This window comes from Nannobrachium achirus (assembly GCF_963921795.1).
Source record: "Nannobrachium achirus genome assembly, chromosome: 18".
Taxonomy (NCBI): Eukaryota; Metazoa; Chordata; class Actinopteri; order Myctophiformes; family Myctophidae; genus Nannobrachium; species Nannobrachium achirus.
The window spans coordinates 30,331,048-30,350,226 of record NC_137825.1 but is presented as its reverse complement, the minus strand read 5'-3'; the positions used below and the strand labels follow the sequence as shown (position 1 = coordinate 30,350,226).

General features: G+C 42.5%; 1 protein-coding gene across 3 annotated transcripts; it reads right to left on the bottom strand.

Annotated features, from left to right (window-relative positions):
* Positions 1-765: 765 nt before the first annotated feature.
* LOC308303697 (ATP-dependent RNA helicase DHX8) lies at positions 766-18,968 on the bottom strand. 3 transcript variants are annotated; one of them, XM_080748168.1, is made up of 23 exons: positions 18,805-18,968; positions 17,838-17,923; positions 17,667-17,739; positions 17,465-17,563; positions 17,034-17,139; positions 16,354-16,731; positions 14,274-14,418; positions 12,857-13,057; positions 11,963-12,050; positions 9,830-9,927; positions 8,905-9,052; positions 8,300-8,481; positions 7,374-7,568; positions 7,057-7,242; positions 6,145-6,355; positions 4,762-4,943; positions 3,892-4,032; positions 2,994-3,149; positions 2,523-2,660; positions 2,240-2,368; positions 1,934-2,130; positions 1,584-1,763; positions 766-1,443 (listed from the first exon to the last, which is right to left on the bottom strand). In XM_080748168.1, exons 1-23 carry the CDS (start codon positions 18,911-18,913, stop codon positions 1,224-1,226), a joined length of 3,648 nt encoding a protein of 1,215 aa, XP_080604294.1. In that variant the 5' UTR covers positions 18,914-18,968; the 3' UTR covers positions 766-1,223. The 3 variants fall into 3 exon arrangements, with proteins under 3 accessions (XP_080604294.1, XP_080604295.1, XP_080604293.1); XM_080748169.1 differs by lacking the exon at positions 17,034-17,139 and adding an exon at positions 17,214-17,320 and having other exon boundaries at positions 17,469-17,563; XM_080748167.1 differs by lacking the exons at positions 17,465-17,563; positions 17,667-17,739; positions 17,838-17,923; positions 18,805-18,968 and having other exon boundaries at positions 17,034-17,129.
* Between the last annotated feature and the right edge of the window lie 211 nt (positions 18,969-19,179).

The following is a 19,179-nucleotide window of genomic DNA, read 5'->3' as shown; positions in this document are numbered from 1 at the left end:
TCAGAATTCCACTGAGAAGAGCCATCTCAGAATGTTATAGAAATACCGCTAGTAACTTACTGTGCCATTTGTATTACAAACTATATAAAAAGATGATCTGTCTCAACTCCCTACACTAAAAGACTTGACAAATGACATGAGGTCCCATTACCATTTCAAATCTATCAAAGGCCTTGTGTAATATGAATGACAATAAGCAACAATAATTTACAGTTAAAATAAATAGTCCACTGCAACATTTTCCCTTTGAACCTGGGGTCTCTATTTTGGGCATGTCATAAGCGAAAATTGTCATAAAAATAATTGCTACAAGCTCACAACACACCACGGTGCAACAAGTTGAGCTTGCAGATCAGCTATTTCCAAATGCGACACTGTTGTCCAACAAAGTATTAAACAGTGCTAGTTAAAACAAAGCAAGTGTAAATAATGTCTTCTCACAGAAGAATTCTTAAAACCAATCCAACCAGTCTTCCAAATGTCCGATTTAATGGTTGTAAGTTGTAAGTTGATAAGCTGTAAGTTGATAACTAAAATGATATTTAGCTGACAATTGAGATCACAATTATAGATTTTTGATGGGAAAAGGTGATTTATATTGCATAAAAATAATGCCTCATTTCTGTGCAGCATCTTTGACAAATAGTATGCAAGGACCACTGAGCTGTGAACCTGATGAAAGGGATTGTACATAGCTCTGGTTATATTAAACTTTGTGTAATGGCGAAGAGACCAGGAGGATAAGGTAAAACAACTGACCAAATTTACACATTTTAATGAAATGCCAAGATTCAAAATTACATAATGTACAAAAGCTCACGATTTGGGATTACTTGCAATTAATAGTGCAACCCTATTTCGAAACCAAACATTATCTTAATTCATGTACAGACTCAATGCTAAGACATGTTGGAACCACCGCCCAAGAAAGGGAAACAACTACTTTCTAAAACAATAAAAAAAATGGCAGTAGAGAATGAAAAAAAAGAGAGACATTAAAAAAATGGTATGGGGTACACAGTTCCAACAGGAGTGAATGGAGAACTCAAGCTTTAGAATCTGAAACATACAGATATCAATCGGAGGGTTCTAATGCCGCCCTGCTGTGTCTTTAAGGTAATAGCAGGTGCAGGATGGTGCCCTGCTATGTCTTTTGACATAGTAGCACATACAGAATTGTGTCCATGTCTTTCTAGCCACCGGCGCTAATCAAGTCCAGCGCTTTAACGTCGCCTGAAGGCGCGGGAGATTCTCCAGGCGTTGGGTTCCTCGTATCGGTTGTACAGTGGCTCCAGGCGCTGCTGTTTCTTCTGCTTGCTGAGGCGTGTCGGGTCGGAGACTTTGAAGAAGGCCGGTGCAAACTCCACCAGCCAACGAGCGTCGATGGTGGTCACCTCGCGCATGTACTCCTTAGTGGTTAGCACCAACTCATGGTACACAACCCTGTGGAAAATAAATAATTCAGGAAATTAGAATGAAATGCTTGTCTCAGTGACAAAATGTTACTCCCTTTTTTCCAGCTACATGCTAACATGCATACATATTCTCTTGCAAAAAAAAAGGTTCATGATGAATTGCTGTACCACTCGGGTTGTCTGTTGAACAGGGCACTGGAGGGGTGGATGTAAACCACTTGCTGATCGATCAGGGTCCGGTAGCCCTCCTGGGGGTCTTTCTTGGCTGCGTTCCTGAAGAAACCACTGCAGATGGCTTTCTGGACCCGCACAGTGGCTTTACCACATGAAACCACATCCAGTTTGTGCCTGTGGAGGAGAGCAATGGGAATTGATTCTAAGAGCTGGAAAATAATTATCCACCTTTGACATTCTTACTTCTGCAAATAAACATTTGTAAGAAGATGAAACAATCTTTGGTATGTTGGTGAAGACGAGAAAAAAAACTCTCCATAATGATAATTTAAGAGCTTCTGTACCTGTCCATGATGCCCAACATCTGTTTGCGGATGTCTTGGGATCTACGCAGGGAGCGTGCCTGGATGAAGTTCTCGTAGCACCAGGGGTTGGAGAACTTGTTGTTTTTCCAGGAGTTGTAGACGGCCAGCAAGGTGAGATGGTCTCCCTCAGGCTGGTGGAACTTGGCCTTCTTCTGGTCAGCCAAGGCCTGCTTGTCCTGAATCACAAAGAGTAACAAAACATTTGATTAATCTACAAATCAATTACTTATTGATTTCTATACCTGCATCTCTCATTGAGACTGTGACATTCCCTGGCATGTGTACCTTGGGTCTGTAGAAGACATTCTGTACAGACAGCATGGAGACGATGGTGAGCATCTCTTCGCTGCAGCCCAAATGGACGGACATGATCAACATCTTACACAGCATGGGCTCCAGAGGGAACTCGGCCATCTTGAAGACAGATGGGGGAGATGGAGAAAGAAGACAAAACAAAAAAACGTTGACCATTAATACATTTGGGACCTGTAAAAATGGATAAATCCTAGAAATGCAGGATTTCCCCTTTTGACTGCTTTTTCCATGTGATGTGATGGGTGTACCTTACCCTTCTCCCCAGCCTTGTGAGCAGACCTTCATCGTCCAGAGCTCCCAGTGTGTAGAGCTGCTCCATGGCGGTGATCAATGTCTCCATGGGAGGAGCGTCCATGAAGTCAAACGACAGTAGGTCGTTGATGCCCATGGCCTGGTGGACAAAACGTGTGCGATTAAAACCTTTACTGATCCCAGAGAGTGCATTCTGACATTGTGACAAATAGTAAGACATAGATAAGAAAAATCCACAAAATGCAGTAGAAAAATCTAAGAAGATGTGCAAGATTTACATGCATTTTTTGTAAATTAAAAAATATATATTTAACGTCTTTGAAGAAAAGGCAGTATTTAGACCGCATTTTTAGAATCACTTCCGGTATTTCCTAGGATGGTAATTCAAAGTAATGCAGAAATCTAAATATCAAATTTGTGAACAAAGTTATTTAATCAAGTTAAGGCAGAGCACAGGACAGAGTGCACTCACCTTCAGAGACAGCACAGTGCTGGCCAAGTTGGTTCTCTGGATCTCAGGCACGTTGGTGGTCAGCATCTCATCCCTGTAGGCTCTTTCAGTGTAAAGTCTGTACGTCTTCCCAGGCCCTGTTCTGCCAGCTCTGCCTGCCCTCTGCTTGGCTTGGGCCTGAGAAAGGTAGGATTAAAACAAACTTTAGCAAGAGCTCGGTTCAATCAATACAGTCTCAGGAACCAGCAAGACTGGCCCCACCCGGATCAAATAAGCTCAGTGATGGCTCAGCAAAACTTTAAACGATTACACAAAACAAATACAAGGCCTTTATAGATTGTGCTTTGTATTAAAACAAGAAATTACATAAATGTCATATTATACCAGCTAGTGGCAAGCTAAAACCCTCAAGAAGTACTGGCATGACTCATGACTCTTGCATCTTAGTAAACATTACAGAAAATGTATTTAAATGAATTTGCCTTTCACATCTTAAAAATTGGATTCATTCATGCACTCTTTTTGGCACAAACAATCCAACATAACTAACTGTAAACTTTAAATTACAACTACTAGACTTCTAATAAAAACTGCAGTTTTAAATAACATTGTTTCAGAGACAGCGAATTTCCCTCTTATTGATCCAATAATCTTTATGTAATATAATCCTGACCTGAGCACTGCTTATTGCGGCTGCAAAGTTTCTAATGTTCTAATACTTTAAGACCGGTGACAACGTCGTCAGATGGGGGAGGGGTGCTCTTGGTAAACTGTGCTGTTTGGGCCATTCATCAATCAAATAAAACAGGTTTAGAACCAAGTGATACACATTGCCGTCTTTATGTAGCGCCGGCAGTTGGGATGCCATAGCCTGAGAGGACGTTCGAGTGAATGGGTTTCGCCGACTGATTCCTCCTACCTGTGAGATTGGAGTCACCACCAGTTGATCAATGCCAGTCTTGGAGTTGTACACCTTCTGCTTGACAAAGCCAGGGTCCACCACGTAGTAGATCCCATCAATAGTCAGAGATGTCTCTGCGATGTTGGTAGCGATGACCACCTGAAGAAAAATCAATGGTCCTTCAGTGTTTGATTTCCAGTTAAACAGTGGTACATGAATACAAAATCTATAGTTGGGGCGACAGTGGCTCAGCCAGTGGTGAAGGCGGTAGAGTCTGGGAGCCGGAAGGTTCCCGGTTTGATCCCCAGTTCCTCACTGCATGATACTGAGCCCATAACTGCAACCAACCAGCAGGTTGGTGCTTGGTATGGTTGCCTCTACCATTAATGTGAGAATGTGTACCTGTACCACATGTAAAACGTAATGTGTAACAGAGTTCCACAACTGGGTGAACGTAAAGTACCTTTTAAAGTGCATTTGAGTATTGACAATACAAATACAGTCAGATTATCATAGTCAGCAGCTACATAATAAAACCAAACAAACGCTAGATTTTGAACTTGGTTACGCTGGAACCCTAGGTTTCTTTATTAAGAGGTTTTAGTTACCAGAACAGTAAGGGACATTGAAAACTCAGCCCTTCAAGATATACTACTGGGACGGAAATGCCTCAGTAAATATATATTTTTGTGAGACCAATTTGTTTTAGGTGGTACAAAAAAATAAGCAAAGAAAGGTCAACATGCATTTTCTACAAGCCACTTGTCACCAAAGCATGACAAGCCCATCACTACCAAAATGTCCTGATTACCTTCCATCTACTATTGAGAAAACGAAACAAAACAAAATATTTTGTGATGAAAATCCATACGACAAGACACAGCTTACCTTTCTGCTGCCTGGAGGAGCAGGGTCAAAGATCCTGGTCTGCATCTCGCTGGGCAGGGCGGAGTAGACGGGCAGGATGATGAGTTCAGGAACATCAGGTCCCAGTGACTTCATCCTTTCATACAGGATCTCACAAGCCGTGTCAATCTCCTCCTGACCCGTCAGAAACACCAGAACATCACCTGGACACAGTAGACAGAGAGAAAGATAGACAGTGAAAGACTGATAAGCAAAGATCAAAGAGATATATGGAGTTGTAGAAAAGTCAAGACTCCAAGTTGGATATTTTGTGATGTGTGTGACACTTTTTTTTGTCAAAATTAAACTTTAAATGAGACGTTCTAAAGGATTTACCACTTAAACCCCATGTACTTCGTTGCCCGGGATCCCTCAGGGGTCTATACTGGGCCCCCTCCTCTTTTCTCTCTACACCAAATCTTTTGCTCCCATTGCTCAAGCTCACAAATGCGACACAGCATGTTCACCTTTTATGACATGCCAGAATAGGGACGCTAGGGTTTAAGTGGTAGGAATGCAAGATTCTTAAAAAAATTAAAATAAAATACATTTCCAGAAAAATGAAAATCTTTAGCTAACCCTAACCCTTTTCTTATTAATACTACCTGTATATCAAATTATTTTTATTTTTATTTATTTTTTTATTCCCGAGGTAGATACATTAGTTGTAAGGTACACATTAAGGCACATCTCCTTTTTTTTCTTTGTAAAATAACAACTTTAAATATATCTTTGCCTTAACAAAAAAATAGGAAAATGCTTTTTAGAACCTACATATTTTATGAAATACATTTACGATTATGTACTTAAAGTTGTACTATGTAACTTTTTTTATAAAACAAATCTTAAAATTCTCCTAACTATTAAATCACAAAAGTTTTAGAAGATCCGCGCCGTGAATTTCAGCCTGTAAAGCCTTCTCTGTATGTAAACTGAGATCCTTGCCGTGGACCGGATCTCGCGCCAAAATTGCGTCATCACACTACCGGCCAATCACAGCGAGGGTTATACAACTGCCGGCCAATCACAGCGCATCTTGAAGTGGGGTCGCTATGGCAGCCATATTTGTTGTCGCCCGTTTGTACCATCCCTTCTCTAGGTAATTTCGCCTACCAGGCAGGGTGAAGGAGTCCGTATCTCTGGAATTACTGAACGCACAGGAACAAGGGACCCCTTAAAAGATAGATCTCAGCGAGGTGGAGGCAGACGCGGGGGTCTGAAGGTACGAAAAACGTCCGAAAGACGCGGACGCGACCGCGGTTTGCTATAGGGCTAATGACCACTAGTTGGGCATCTTACACAGTATGGCTTTAACATGTGTGCTTTCCACTTCTCCCGTTTCCTAGGATATAGAATAGATGGTACCTGGAGGTTCAGTCAGGTGGATCTGCATGACAGTGATGAGGCTGGCGTCCAGATAATCTGTCTCAGGTTCTTTGGTGTAGAGGACCTCCACCGGGTAAGTCCTTCCAGGGATGGTGAAGATGGGCGCTTCGTAGAAGTACTGGGAGAACTTAACGGCGTCCAGCGTGGCTGAAGTGACGATCAGCTTCATGTCAGTGCGCTTTTGCACCGTCTGAGAGGGGGAAACATTTTACATTTTAAAATCTACTATAATATCTCCATCTCCTAAGAATGTATGTACAAAATGAATCCAAAAGCAGTTGAAAGCCTTGGCCATTATTTGTGAGACAAATTTGGCAACGTATCTCACCAACCCATTGAAAATATTTAAAACACAGAGGTGTCTTTTCAATTATATTCAGGGCCTGAATTTCGGCACAGGATTGTGAAAATTGCACACCAATTGATTACCACAATTGTATCACTTAACGTGAGACACTCATACAGTGATGTTTAAGTGTATTATGTGTATGAGTAATAAAAAAAGAGCTGAGGTGAATGTGGGACTCTGTACTGGCTGGCGCTCCCTCTCCCCAGAGTGTCTGTCTGCTTCTCTCTACAATCCTGCCTCTCTGCAAACACCCCTCCCCCCTCCGATGGCCATGTTTATTAGTAGACAATAGACATACTTTAAAATCAATATGTATGCTACTAAATGTAGGCTACTACAGTTTCTGTCCATCCCTCATCTCCTGTCCTTTCGCTCTCTCTCAGACACACACATCTCCCTTAAATTGGTGCAGAATGACAAAATGTAATCTGAGATGGACAAACACATACAGTGTAGTCTAAGCTTAATATTTAGGAATTTGGTTTCAGTCCCAGATATGCTTCTGCTGTTGCAGAAATGAAACTGTAGAACATCTTGCGTACCTTCTTGAGCAGACCAAAGAGCACGTCAGTATGGATGGTCCTCTCGTGGGCTTCGTCCAACATGATGATGGCGTACTGGCCCAGCTCAGAGTCGATCAGACACTCTCGGAGCAGCATACCGTCTGTCATGTACTTAATCACCGTCTCTGGGCTGGTGCAGTCCTCAAAACGAATGGTGTATCCCACCTGGAGAACAAAATCCACTCATCAGACATCTAATGCACTTTGACGCCTTTCTTTCTCCACACAACAGCGAAAGACATATGTAGCTCTATGTATAATATACAGAGAAGAAAGTCCAGATGCGGTTCACTCACCTCTTGTCCCAGACAGCAACCGTACTCTTCAGAGACTCTCTTGGCCACAGACATGGCGGCCACACGGCGGGGCTGAGTGCAGCCTATCTTGCCCCTGGTGGTGTAGCCGGCCTCAGCCAGGTACTGGGTGATCTGGGTGGTCTTGCCGGAGCCCGTCTCTCCGATCACAATCAGGATCTGGTTGTCATGGACAGCCTGGAAGGGACAGACAAGGAGGCAGCCCTTTTGTAAAAACCCCAACAGATACTCTTACTGAAGCAAGGCAAGCATTCTCTCGATAACATCGGTTTAACCACTTAAAACTCTGTAAGACAGGGTTCTCCCAGGGGTCTATATTTTGTCCTTCCCCCACCCCCTTTTTTGAGCGGTGCTCCTAGAAGGAGCAAAGCTCCAACATCGCGTGGACTATAGTCAGGAGAGATTTCAGAAAAAAGGCATTGGGGTAAAAGTGGGGAATCAGGCTATTTTCCATGATTCAAGGGTGCTGAATCAGAAAAAAAGTTTGTTTTTTGACCTTTTAATTTGGTTAAAATGGCTCCGGAATTTCCAATTTTTAACCATTTCTTCGATAGCTTTGTAACAAGGCAAAAAAAACTGACAAATAACGTGTCTACAGTATATCTATGTTTTGAGTGTCAGTCTGTCTGACAATGTGATTAAGGCCAAGTGTGTGGACCCCTTTGAGTACTAAAACGTCAGGTGAACCGAACAGGCCGGATCACCACTTTTACCCCAAAATGCCTCTAACAATCACATTTTCCAGAAATCCCAACGGTCTACAACATCTTGGCACAAAGTGCTCAAAGTCTGTCGTGTGACACTTAACGAAATTAACTCATAAATAGCACCGCTCACACTAATGTTCATCTATTATGACAAGAACATGGGTTCATACGTTTAATTCAATGCTTTAATTCACTACTGACCTGAATGAGCTGTTCTTTAAGCCTATAGATGGGCAGGCTCTCTCTCTGCTCCAGAATGGACATGGCAGTCTTCTTTCCGTAGGAGGCCTTGTTGCCCCCGAAGGCGTGCTTCTTCCACTCTGGGATGTCGTTGGGCATCATGCCGATGCCTCTCATGTTGGCCGCAATCTGCCTTCCATCAGCTGTATAACAGAGGGAGAGGAAATGTGATTGATAAAAATGAAAACCAGTGACTAAGTGTCCCCCCTATCATTCTATCAAACCAATGAGCAGCTGAGTCAGAGCCGGGTCTGGCAAGATGGGGTCCTGTCAGGCCATGGTGGGCACACACAGCACTATGGTACATACTGCTGCATCCGGGCCCACTAGAGGGCTACAGGAAGACACAGATAGATATCTCCAGCACTGGTCCCCCTCAGGGCCACAGCCTGCCACTGCTGAGGACGTCTAATGTCACACACGCACACAAGCTGAACTGTGGTGTTTTAGATAAAAGACAGAAACGATTCCCAATTGACAATAAGGTTTAGAAAAAACAATAACAAAAAATGAATTTAGAAAAGAGGCTCAAATGAGCATCAAGCTGATTTTTAAAGGGGACGTACTGTCTGGCAGTGGATCCACCCAGTGTTTGTTGAGTCCCATGGGGATGGAGTCCATTTCTGCCTCGCGAGCTGCCTGCTTCAGCTCTCTCCTCTCCTTAGCCAGGGCGCTCTGCATCATGGCTGCCTGGGACAGCGAGCCGTCTGGATTCTATAGGACAGGAAAGGCAGGGTATATGTATACTATACAATGCAGGGGTTTTCAAACTTTTATATCACAACACCATATTATGAGTTTATTTGTTTTTTTTGTGACCCAAATCAACCCCCTCCCCTGATCTCCATGTAGGAGTCGAGTCCATTACATTTTGTTCTACTCTGTTCCACAGATAAATCTTGTGAAAATCTAAAATGGTTTTAAAAATACTTAAATTGTCACTTCACTGTCATCTGGGGACCCCTCCCAAAGCCCTAACCACGGGTTGAGAACCATTGGTCTACTAGACCAGTGGTTCTCAAACTTGGGATCGGGACAATTTAAGGACTTTCAAGACTGTTTTAATATCAAACTGGCCAAACTGTCAAATATTAAGTAAGCAAGAGGCAAACCTTGTGAAAATAGCCGATCTACTTGCTCACCACGCCTCGCAGTGCGAGGCGTTGTGAGCATGTAGATCGGCTATTTTCACAATATTTATCTGTGGAACCGAGTCACATTAAATGTAATACCTACAATTCCAAGTGCTTGTCAGGGTGGGGGTCCCCAGTTCAAATATGTTTATTTTGGGGGTCAAAGCCTAAAAAGGTTTGAGAACCCCTGTACTAGACCAAAATGGATAGGGACTATACACAATGGGGGCGTAATTGGAAATGGCCAGTCACAATTCAGGCCACCTCTTTGAAACAGCACACCACACCCCTACAAGCAATCTCCCCGATTAGAATGTGTTATGTCATGTGACATAAAAACATTTTGCCAGTACAGTACCTTGACAATCTTGACAGGGCTCATGTCCATGCTCTGTTTGGTGTGTCCCCTCAGGAATGGAGGCTCCTCTTCCACCAGCTCAATCTCCATATCTTCATCTGAACAACAGACAGAAGAGTCAATCATCATCACACAGGGTTCCCACACATCTTTACCAATTAATTTCTAAAACTTTTCCAGAATATTTAACCAGATTTCCAGGACTATATAACAATAATTCAGCTCAATAACGAGTCGCTTACTCCTATGCGCAATGCCCAAAGACAGGTAGTGTATGCCAGTGGTTCTCAACCTTTTCAGGCCGTGACCCCCGAAATAATCATATTTGAAGAAAGTTGAGGAATTTTGTATAACATGGTTTTATTGTGAAAATAGCCGATCTACATGCTCACAACGCCTCGCAACGCGAGGCGTTGTGAGCATGTAGATCTGCTATTTTCACAATTATCATTATTTCACAATATTTGACACTTTGGCCAATGTTTAATTTGTCATTTCAGTATTAACAAAATCAATAACGAAAGACAATGCACAGTTATTTTTTCCAGGACCTTCCAGGACCCTTGATCAATTCCAAAACTTTTCCAGTACTGGAAATATATTTTTCTAATTTCAAAATATTTCCAGGAATTTCATGACCGTGGGAACCCTGATCACAGCTCTTACAGTCATTACTATAGCCCGACCGACACCATATCTGGTGGGTTTTTAGAGAGTCCTAGACCTAGACCACCAATTACTGATGTTTTGACCATCGGTGCCAACCGCTCCTACATCTGGCTTCAGATTCATAAATAGCCGAATAACCGTTATGAGCTTATAGATCTGCTATTTTTGAAACTTTTGAACATTTCCGAACTTAACTCATTGAGTGCCAATCCCGAACTAGTTCGGCTTTATTAGCGTATCGTAGTGTGCCGATCCCGAACAAGTTCGGCTTTTTTTTTTTTTTTGAAAAATTTTTTTTTGAATTTTTTTTTTTTTTTTTTGGACCCCATCAAATCTGGTGAACATGATTTCAATCGCGATTTTGCATGTTCCACCCCCATACAACCCCATCTAACATACAGGGCAGCCATTTTTGTTTACATTACATGTAAAACATAATGGCGATTATCTCAAGAATGCCTGAACGGATTTCCAATCGGATTTTTTTGTTTGAAAGCTGTGAACAAACTGCACAAATCCACTCCAATGCAATCCAGGATTGCATTGGATTTTTTAGAGCTCATTCTTCTCTGTTTTTTTCCCATGCATGAGGTGTGCAAGGTTTAATCATGGCTAAGTTGACGAAAATAAGGCTTCTAAAATGCTTGGTAGCCAATAGCTAACTTCAAGCTAACTTCATCCTCTTCCTGTACATGCACAAAGGAAAGTGTCCTTTCCTTTGTAAAAAAATCGAACCTCTGTGTGTGTGTGTGTGTGTGAACTGTAAACTGTTCCTATGAGTGAGTGGTGAGTGTGCCTTGCCTGCACAAAACAGCGCCCCTCCTTTAACTAGTGTGTTGTGTGTGGACACTCAAGGTATTGCCAGGCTACACGGCCAGCCAGCCACCCACCCAGCCAGCCAGCCACCCAGCCACCCACATATCCACGGACATATCTGTCTATTGGGAGCTTGTGTTCCACACAGCTCCAAAAAGTCATGGCTCCAGGGCTTGGGCATGCATTACCAGCATATCTCTATTATTCTCTGGTCACTGGGCGCCCTCTAGTGGTGATAGGCTGGCACTCAATGAGTTAAAACCGACCCCAAGACTCCTTTTGAAAGTCACCGTCTCACAAATTAACACCTGCTATCAAAAATATAATTATCATGAGCTGCACGTGAATCTAGATAAGGGTGACTCAGGATGCACTATGAGCTCAGAAATCTTAAAATATTTCATTAAATTCTTAAATATATGACAAATTTCAGATATTATCATTTTTACTATATTTTGTTGCACATAATGCATGTAACACAAAAGCTGGTTATCAAACAGGGAGTCTTAAAAGTCAATTGATGGTTGATATATTGGCTCTACACCACATCCACTCAGAAAAATACTCAATATTAGATTGAATCAAGATACAGAAGAACATCTACAAGAAAAATAACGAGAGATTTAATGCTCCAATTCAATGTTTTACCCTCTTCATCGTCCACTTTGGGAAGGATGCCCGTCTCATCGTCAAAATCGGGGAACTCCTCTTTGGAGAGCACGTTGGCTGCAATCATCTGAGGACACAAGACAAGCAGGCACATATAACTAGCGTTAACATGTTATGCTTTCTTTTTTAATTAGAGACAGCTAAAGTGGGTGACGCACAATATATGAGTAGGGCAAATTTAGTAGACCAACATCCCTATTCTGGGGGCGATCGTTAAAATAAATAGCAGATCTACAAGCCCATGACATGTCATGGTATGAGCTTGTAAACTTGCGAAGATATTTAGTTTAGAGTAGAGCGAAAACAAGAAGGCGCCTAGTAGTATAGAGCCCTGGGGGACTCTGCTCAACTAAGTATAGAGTTGAGGTGGTTAGAAATGCATTATCGAAACGCTCAATTGCTTCCCCTTTAACCTGCATTATTCCGAAATCTGATTTCACAGAGAGGCCCAACAAGGAGAGATATCTTTGAGTTGTGCATTAAAGCAGGACTAGTCCATCCATCCATACCCAGTGATGTATGCAACCCAACTAATGTGCACACTTGAGACTTGGGACCACAACTGCCACTACACATCCATAGACTGTGGAACAGTTTATATTTGGGAGAAGTAAAAGAAAAACAGCTTCAATCAACTTCAGATCGATCTACCAACCCACTGAGGAAACAAATGCATGACTGAGAACGGCCACTTAACAGTTTAAATGTCCCGGTCCACTGTGGGTTGTTGTCAGTCCAATTGATGAGACAGCTTTGTCTCATTGTCTGGGTTTATTGACCACACGCGCACATATTGGTGGACCAATATTATTCTCACACACCATCAAAGAGGAGCTGATGAATGAAGGCAGTGCTGTGGCTGTGCTAACGTACCTGCTTAATCTCCCACTTCTCTGGGTCAGAGATCTTGGTGAGTCTCTTGCGCTCCAGGGTGTCGTCCTGCTCCAGCTCAGGCGCGTGGCCCAGGTTGAGGTTGGTGGGCCGGTCAGGATTCCTCATGGACGTCTCCTCCTCAGGGCCGGCGTTCTTCCGCCGGTTGGGGTTCAGGTCCTCGCCCGTCTCCTGGTCCACGTCCTGAATGGGAGTGGGCGATATGGTGATAAATATCGTAGAGACGATACAATGTCTCCACGATATGCATTTTCAGAGATATCGTATATATCGTGATTGAATGAAGGAGAGCCTGATGAAAAATCCTGTTGAATTGTTAATACAGAGACTCGTTGCCGAATTCATTTTAACCTGCATTTAGGTCTAAATCAGTAGTTCACAAACTTTAAAATGTCAAGGTCTCCCCTTAACTCTGACAGTATACAAATTAAACCAAACGGGTCCATTTGGTTTCATTTGCATACTGTCAGAGTTACATACTTGTAAGGGTCAATTTAGACCTCCCAAAAGGAACCCAGAGAGTTCCTGGACCCCCACTTTGAGGACCACTGGTCTAAATGGACCGTTTTAGTTTTTGTTACCTTGTACTGTAGGTGGTTGTACTGTTAAGTAACTTGAACAATAATAATATAATAATTGTTAGATGGGAAAATATTGTGATATTGTATTTTTCCATATCACCCAACCCTAGTCCTGAATGGGAGGTGAGTGGGGTGGGGTGATTATCTTTTTCAAGTAGGAAACGTTGCTTGCTGATATTGCGGAGGTTAGCAGGCAACAGGTCATTTGGAGAGTCCAGGGGGGGGTCCACAAATAACAATATTTTTCTTTGGAACCAAGTCAAACTACTGTAAATGTAGTGCCTACAATTCCAAGTGCTTGCCAGGGGGGGGGGTCCTCAGTTCAAATGTGACTATTTGGGGGGGGTCGTGGGCCATGGCCTGAACAGTTTGGTAACCCTTGCTCTAGGTAAGACAGTTATTTAACATTGAAAGTGAGGCTTATTGCATGAATGCTGGTGATTCAGAAATCTGGCTGGAAGGGCATTAAACATTTATTGCTAACCAAGGACTGTTGCTGCCACTCCAGACTAATTTTCTAGACTAGACTGAACCACATACATCTAGTCTGTGCTTCAATGTAAAAGGCCATTTACCCGAAGCCACATAAATACTACTATCATCCCTATTCTCACAATACACAATCTTTCGACAAAACAAATCTGTGAAAATAGATCTACATAGGCCATTTATGGTGACAGCGTTTGGTATAGATGGAAAAGGTATGGGAGCAAGTACAAAACCCTGGGGAACCACAGTCAATTAGGTATATAGGGTTTAGGTCTTATAACCTGGCTTTAGTTAAAAAATAAAGTGTCTTTTCAGTTTGGCTGTCTTACCTTCATGCTGAGGCTGGTCTTGGAGCCGGTGAATGACAGCACCTTGATCTTGACTCTCTGGCCCTTGCTGACAACGTCAGCCACGTTGGCCACGCGACCCTCTCTACGCAGCTCTGAAATGTGGACCAAACCCTCCCATCGTTTCCTAGAAATAGAACAATACTAGATTGAGTTTCCTAGTAGTTCCAAGGGGAGCCAGGGGAAACCATATGGACTAGGCACGGCTCTGTACATCACAGCAGAAGATGCAGCATGTGCACATCTTTCATAGTGCACATATGCAAATCCCTCTTCAGCAAATGCCTACAGTAGTATAATCTGTAATACACCTTACCTGGAGAAGTTTCCTTTTGACATGTTCTACTTCATTCTTAGAAAATGTAACTCCTGTCAATTACCAGCTGTAAGCAAACTTTTCCTCTTCAGCAAACGTCTACTGTAGTATAATCTGTAATACACCTTACCTGGAGAGGTTTCTTTTTTACTTGTTCTACTACTTCATTCTTAGAACTTTGAACTCCTGTCAATTACTGGCTGTATGCAAACTTTTGGTTCCTCGTCTCACAGTCCATAGGTGTGACAAAACAAACCTCCCTCTAAAGTTTAGAGGGAGGTTTGTTGAGAAACGCTACTCTTAACAATAGCGTTTTTACCCGTTATTGAGCATTGATAGAGAAGACTGCTTATCCCTGCTGATTCAAATCTGGGCAGGTCGGACGTCTGCCACTGGTATTGCCCACTGGTGCACGACACTTCTACGTAATCAATGAATAGCAGCCCTACTATATTGAGTCTTAGTCTAATGCCGTTTTCAAACAATCTAGAACGCAAACCATTTGAAATTGTCAGTGTACACCCTCAATAGAGGCTCACTTTATTCTGCAATGGCCAATCCATGTTGATGCATTATGCATCAGCCTCCTCCCACACTGTTACTGAGCCATTCCATATTGAACACATTGTATTTATAGACATTAGACCAGGGGTCTTCAACACGGGGTCCGGGACCCCTAGGGGGTCCTCCAAATCTTTGAGTGATAGATAGATTAACCACTTGAACCCTAGTGTCCATATTCTGAGAACTTTAGCCAATAACGGCAGATCTACAAGCTTGTAGATCAGCTATTTTCGGCAAAGAACTTTAGTATAGATAGCCGGGGACCCACATGCCCAAAAGCTCAAGGAATAGGGTAGGACCTGTGATTTTCTGCTGTACTTTTTATTTCAGTTTTTTCTATTAGTTTGGTCATTAAGGTCCACAGAATGAGAGGCCTGCTCTGCCGGAAACATCGCGAAAAAAAGTTATGGCCATTTGTATATTCACTGTCCCATTGACTCCACTAGAAATATTAAAAAAGGACAAACATCTGCTTTAATTAGCATGTGAGGGGTCAAACTAGGGGTTCTTCATGATTCTGAATCTGAATCCATTGCAAGCATTTGTTTTGCATAAAAAACATTGCTTGGGTTAACTTTTGGCAGCCCAAAACTGTGAAAAGTGGGAAAAAAGTGATGACAGTTTTGGGGGGCCGATATCTAGCCCAAGGAATGTTTTTCATGCAAAACAAATGCTTGCAATGGATTCAGAATCACGAAGAACCCCTAGTTTGACCCCTCACATGCTAATTAAAGCAGACTTTCTTTTTTTTAAAATATTTCTAGTGGAGTCAATGGGACAGTGAATATACAAATGGCCATAACTTTTTTTCGCAATGTTTCCAGCAGATCAGGCCTCTCATTCTGTGGACCTTAATGACCAAACTAATACACAAAACAGAAATAAAAAGTACGGCAGAAAATCACAGGTCCCCTCCCATTTTGGTGACTGGGTCCCCGGCTAAGAGGGGGAAAAAAGCAGACTAAGTACAGTGAAAGGTCATGTTTAGTGAGTATTGACGGTTCAAGTGGTTAAATATCTAACACAAATTGACATAATACACTGAAAAGTGTGCTGTCAAACAATGAAACTAAAAACTATATGTAATCAATGAGAAGGTTATGGGGGTCCCTGCTTCATCTCTCTCACAACTAAGGGGTCCTTGGCCTGAAAATGTTGAAGACCCCTGCATTAGACACTGACCTGAGTCCCTCCAGCTGGACGAAGCAGCCAAACTGCATGATGCTGGTGATCTTGCCGTTGTAGATGTCCCCCACGGAGGGCTCCTCTGGTGGAGGCCGGTCCACGTGTTTGTCCTTAAAGCGGCTGGAGTCTCTGTCCACTTCTTTGGCCTTTTCTTTGCGAGGACTCGGAGATCGCTCCGTCCAGCGGGACGACCGCTCGCGCCGCTTGCCACGGTCTCTGTCTCTGTCTCGCTCTCTGTCACCTCTGTGACGGTCACGGTCCCTGGAGCGAGACCTCGATCTGGAGCGGGACCGCGAACGGTGACGTCTTCTCCGCTCTCTGTCTCTGTCCCGGCTTCTGCTACGACTCCTGCTGTGTCGCCTCTTCTTGTCTGACCTGGGAGGCAAATTACATGAGAAATATCAGGCCTCTGGCTGTTTTGACGTTTTGAGACAACACTAGGTGCACGTGATGCGACAGACTGACTGACAGCCGGTGGAGCTTGTAACTTGCGACTAATTAAAAGTGTCTGTGGAGTACAATATACTGTGCAGGCCATATCTTGAACTTTCATACTGAAGATATAAAGCCAACACCGACCTATTACTGGGATGTGATTATTAACTTTTTTGGTTTAACAGCTACGCCAGAACAGGTTGCTCAAGCAACTGTAAATGAAGAATTGAAGATCTTGCTACCTGCTCTTGCTGCTTTTGGAGTCTGACCCACTAACACTGGGCATAAACATCTCCAACTCCTTCATAGCATCTGCTGCTACTTTCACATCATCTTCATCCAGTTTAACTTTTTTGGTTTAACAGCTACGCCAGAACAGGTTGCTCAAGCAACTGTAAATGAAGAATTGAAGATCTTGCTACCTGCTCTTGCTGCTTTTGGAGTCTGACCCACTAACACTGGGCATAAACATCTCCAACTCCTTCATAGCATCTGCTGCTACTTTCACATCATCTTCATCCAGTAGCTTCTGTGGGATTCAAAGAGAGAATGAGAGAGAAAAGAAAATTAATATTGTGAATAATATGTGCTTTAGTTTTAAAGCTTTGTTCTGTTTAACAGTATTACCGCCCCGATATAAATGATGTGACTTTCAAACAGCGTTAAGAGTAACTTACCCTAGGGATGGTTGGATCATCTGGTCTGCATAGTGCAGGAAACAACTCCTTCAACTTGTCCTTCTCTGTTTTTGGTTTGACCAAAGGTTCAGAGTCTGCCGGAAGAATACATCATAACATGATTTTACTCTTAGAAATAAAAAATATTCTTATACGCAGGGCATAATGCATAATAATAATAATGTATTGATACTCCACCTTTGCTTGTAGATGCTTCGGATGGCGGTCGCATAGTTTGGATGAGTCGAAGCAAATTGCCGACGAGAGAATCCTAAAAATGATCAGAGCATAATGTTCCTCAGTTATGTTCTGATGGATATAAACAGCTAATAACTGTGTTTAGTAACTGTTTACTAGCATTTCACTTACTGTGAATTCTGCTCCATTTTTGAGCAGTAGAGACTTGAAGCCATCAAACGTTGGTTGTTTTTCTGCGAGACTGATGACAAATTCAGCTGAAAACAACAATGTCAATGTTTAATAGTTTTCAACCACCACGCCCCCACTGAACACCAGGTAAATAAGACTTCAGGCAGAAAGGTGTTGGATTAATGTTACAACGCTGTTGAAAAATACACAGGGACATGGATACCATCTTGAAGAATGTTTTCACATCGTTTACTAAAATAGGCGTTAGTTGCATTGTGGCTGTTTTCCAGTGGCTAACAGTGTGTAAAGTAACTACCGGTAAGTAGATTCACTTAAGTACTGTAATAAGGCTTAGGTATTTAGTACTTGAGTATTTCCAATTTCCAATCATTTTACTTCTACACCACTACATCTCGGTAGCCCTGAAACATGACGGTCGCTGTTATCAGTCATGTTTGAGGGCTAACATCTCGGATCCAAATATTGTACTTTTACACTACATTTATTTAAAAACGTACTAGTTAACTTTGTAGATTGATTATTATAATTACAAAACATACATTAACCACTTCAGCCCTATATACATTTCGGCCATTTGAAAACAGCTGATCTACAAGCTCACAATGCTGGATTACTATGGATACTTTTACTCAAGTAAAACGTGTGTACCTTTTCCACCATTGGTGGCTAACGTAGGCTACTCGAAGTGGGCTGTGGGCAATGCTCGCTATTTTATTTCAAAAATATATATATAATGCGTGTTGTGCGTTTATTTACCGAAAATACAAAGGGACGCGAATATTCGGAAAGTTCATATGGTTCATTAATAAGACTACAACAACAAGGTTAGTTGTATTCTGGCTGTCCACAGTTTAGCAGTCAGTGACTGGCTAACGTGCTGGCTTTGTGGCTAAGCTATGGCGACTACAATGTGTTTACGTTGTATTTCTACATTAAAAGTCCTTACCGAGGTCTTTGTCACTTATTCCCAGATGGTTGTCGAGCTCCGTGCAGACCTTGGACACCAGAGACAGGTACTCGAGCTGCTGCAGCTCGTCCACTCCGACGTCTGCCATCCTTTTCTCCACGAGTTGTTTTGTTCTGAACGAATCTTCACTTCACTCTTCAGACAACAACGGCCGCCATGTTTGTTGAACACAGCGTCGACGCACGAGCCACTTCCGCTTCCTCCCGATCAGGTCAGGTCGTCAGTCTCGCCACAAGATGGCGCTAAACTCTATCCAAAAATAATCACAAGTCCGAGTTGTGGACTTTATGTATGGATTTGGGTTTTGACTTTTGTCAGGTTTTATTATTATTTTGTATATATTTTTTTGTTTTG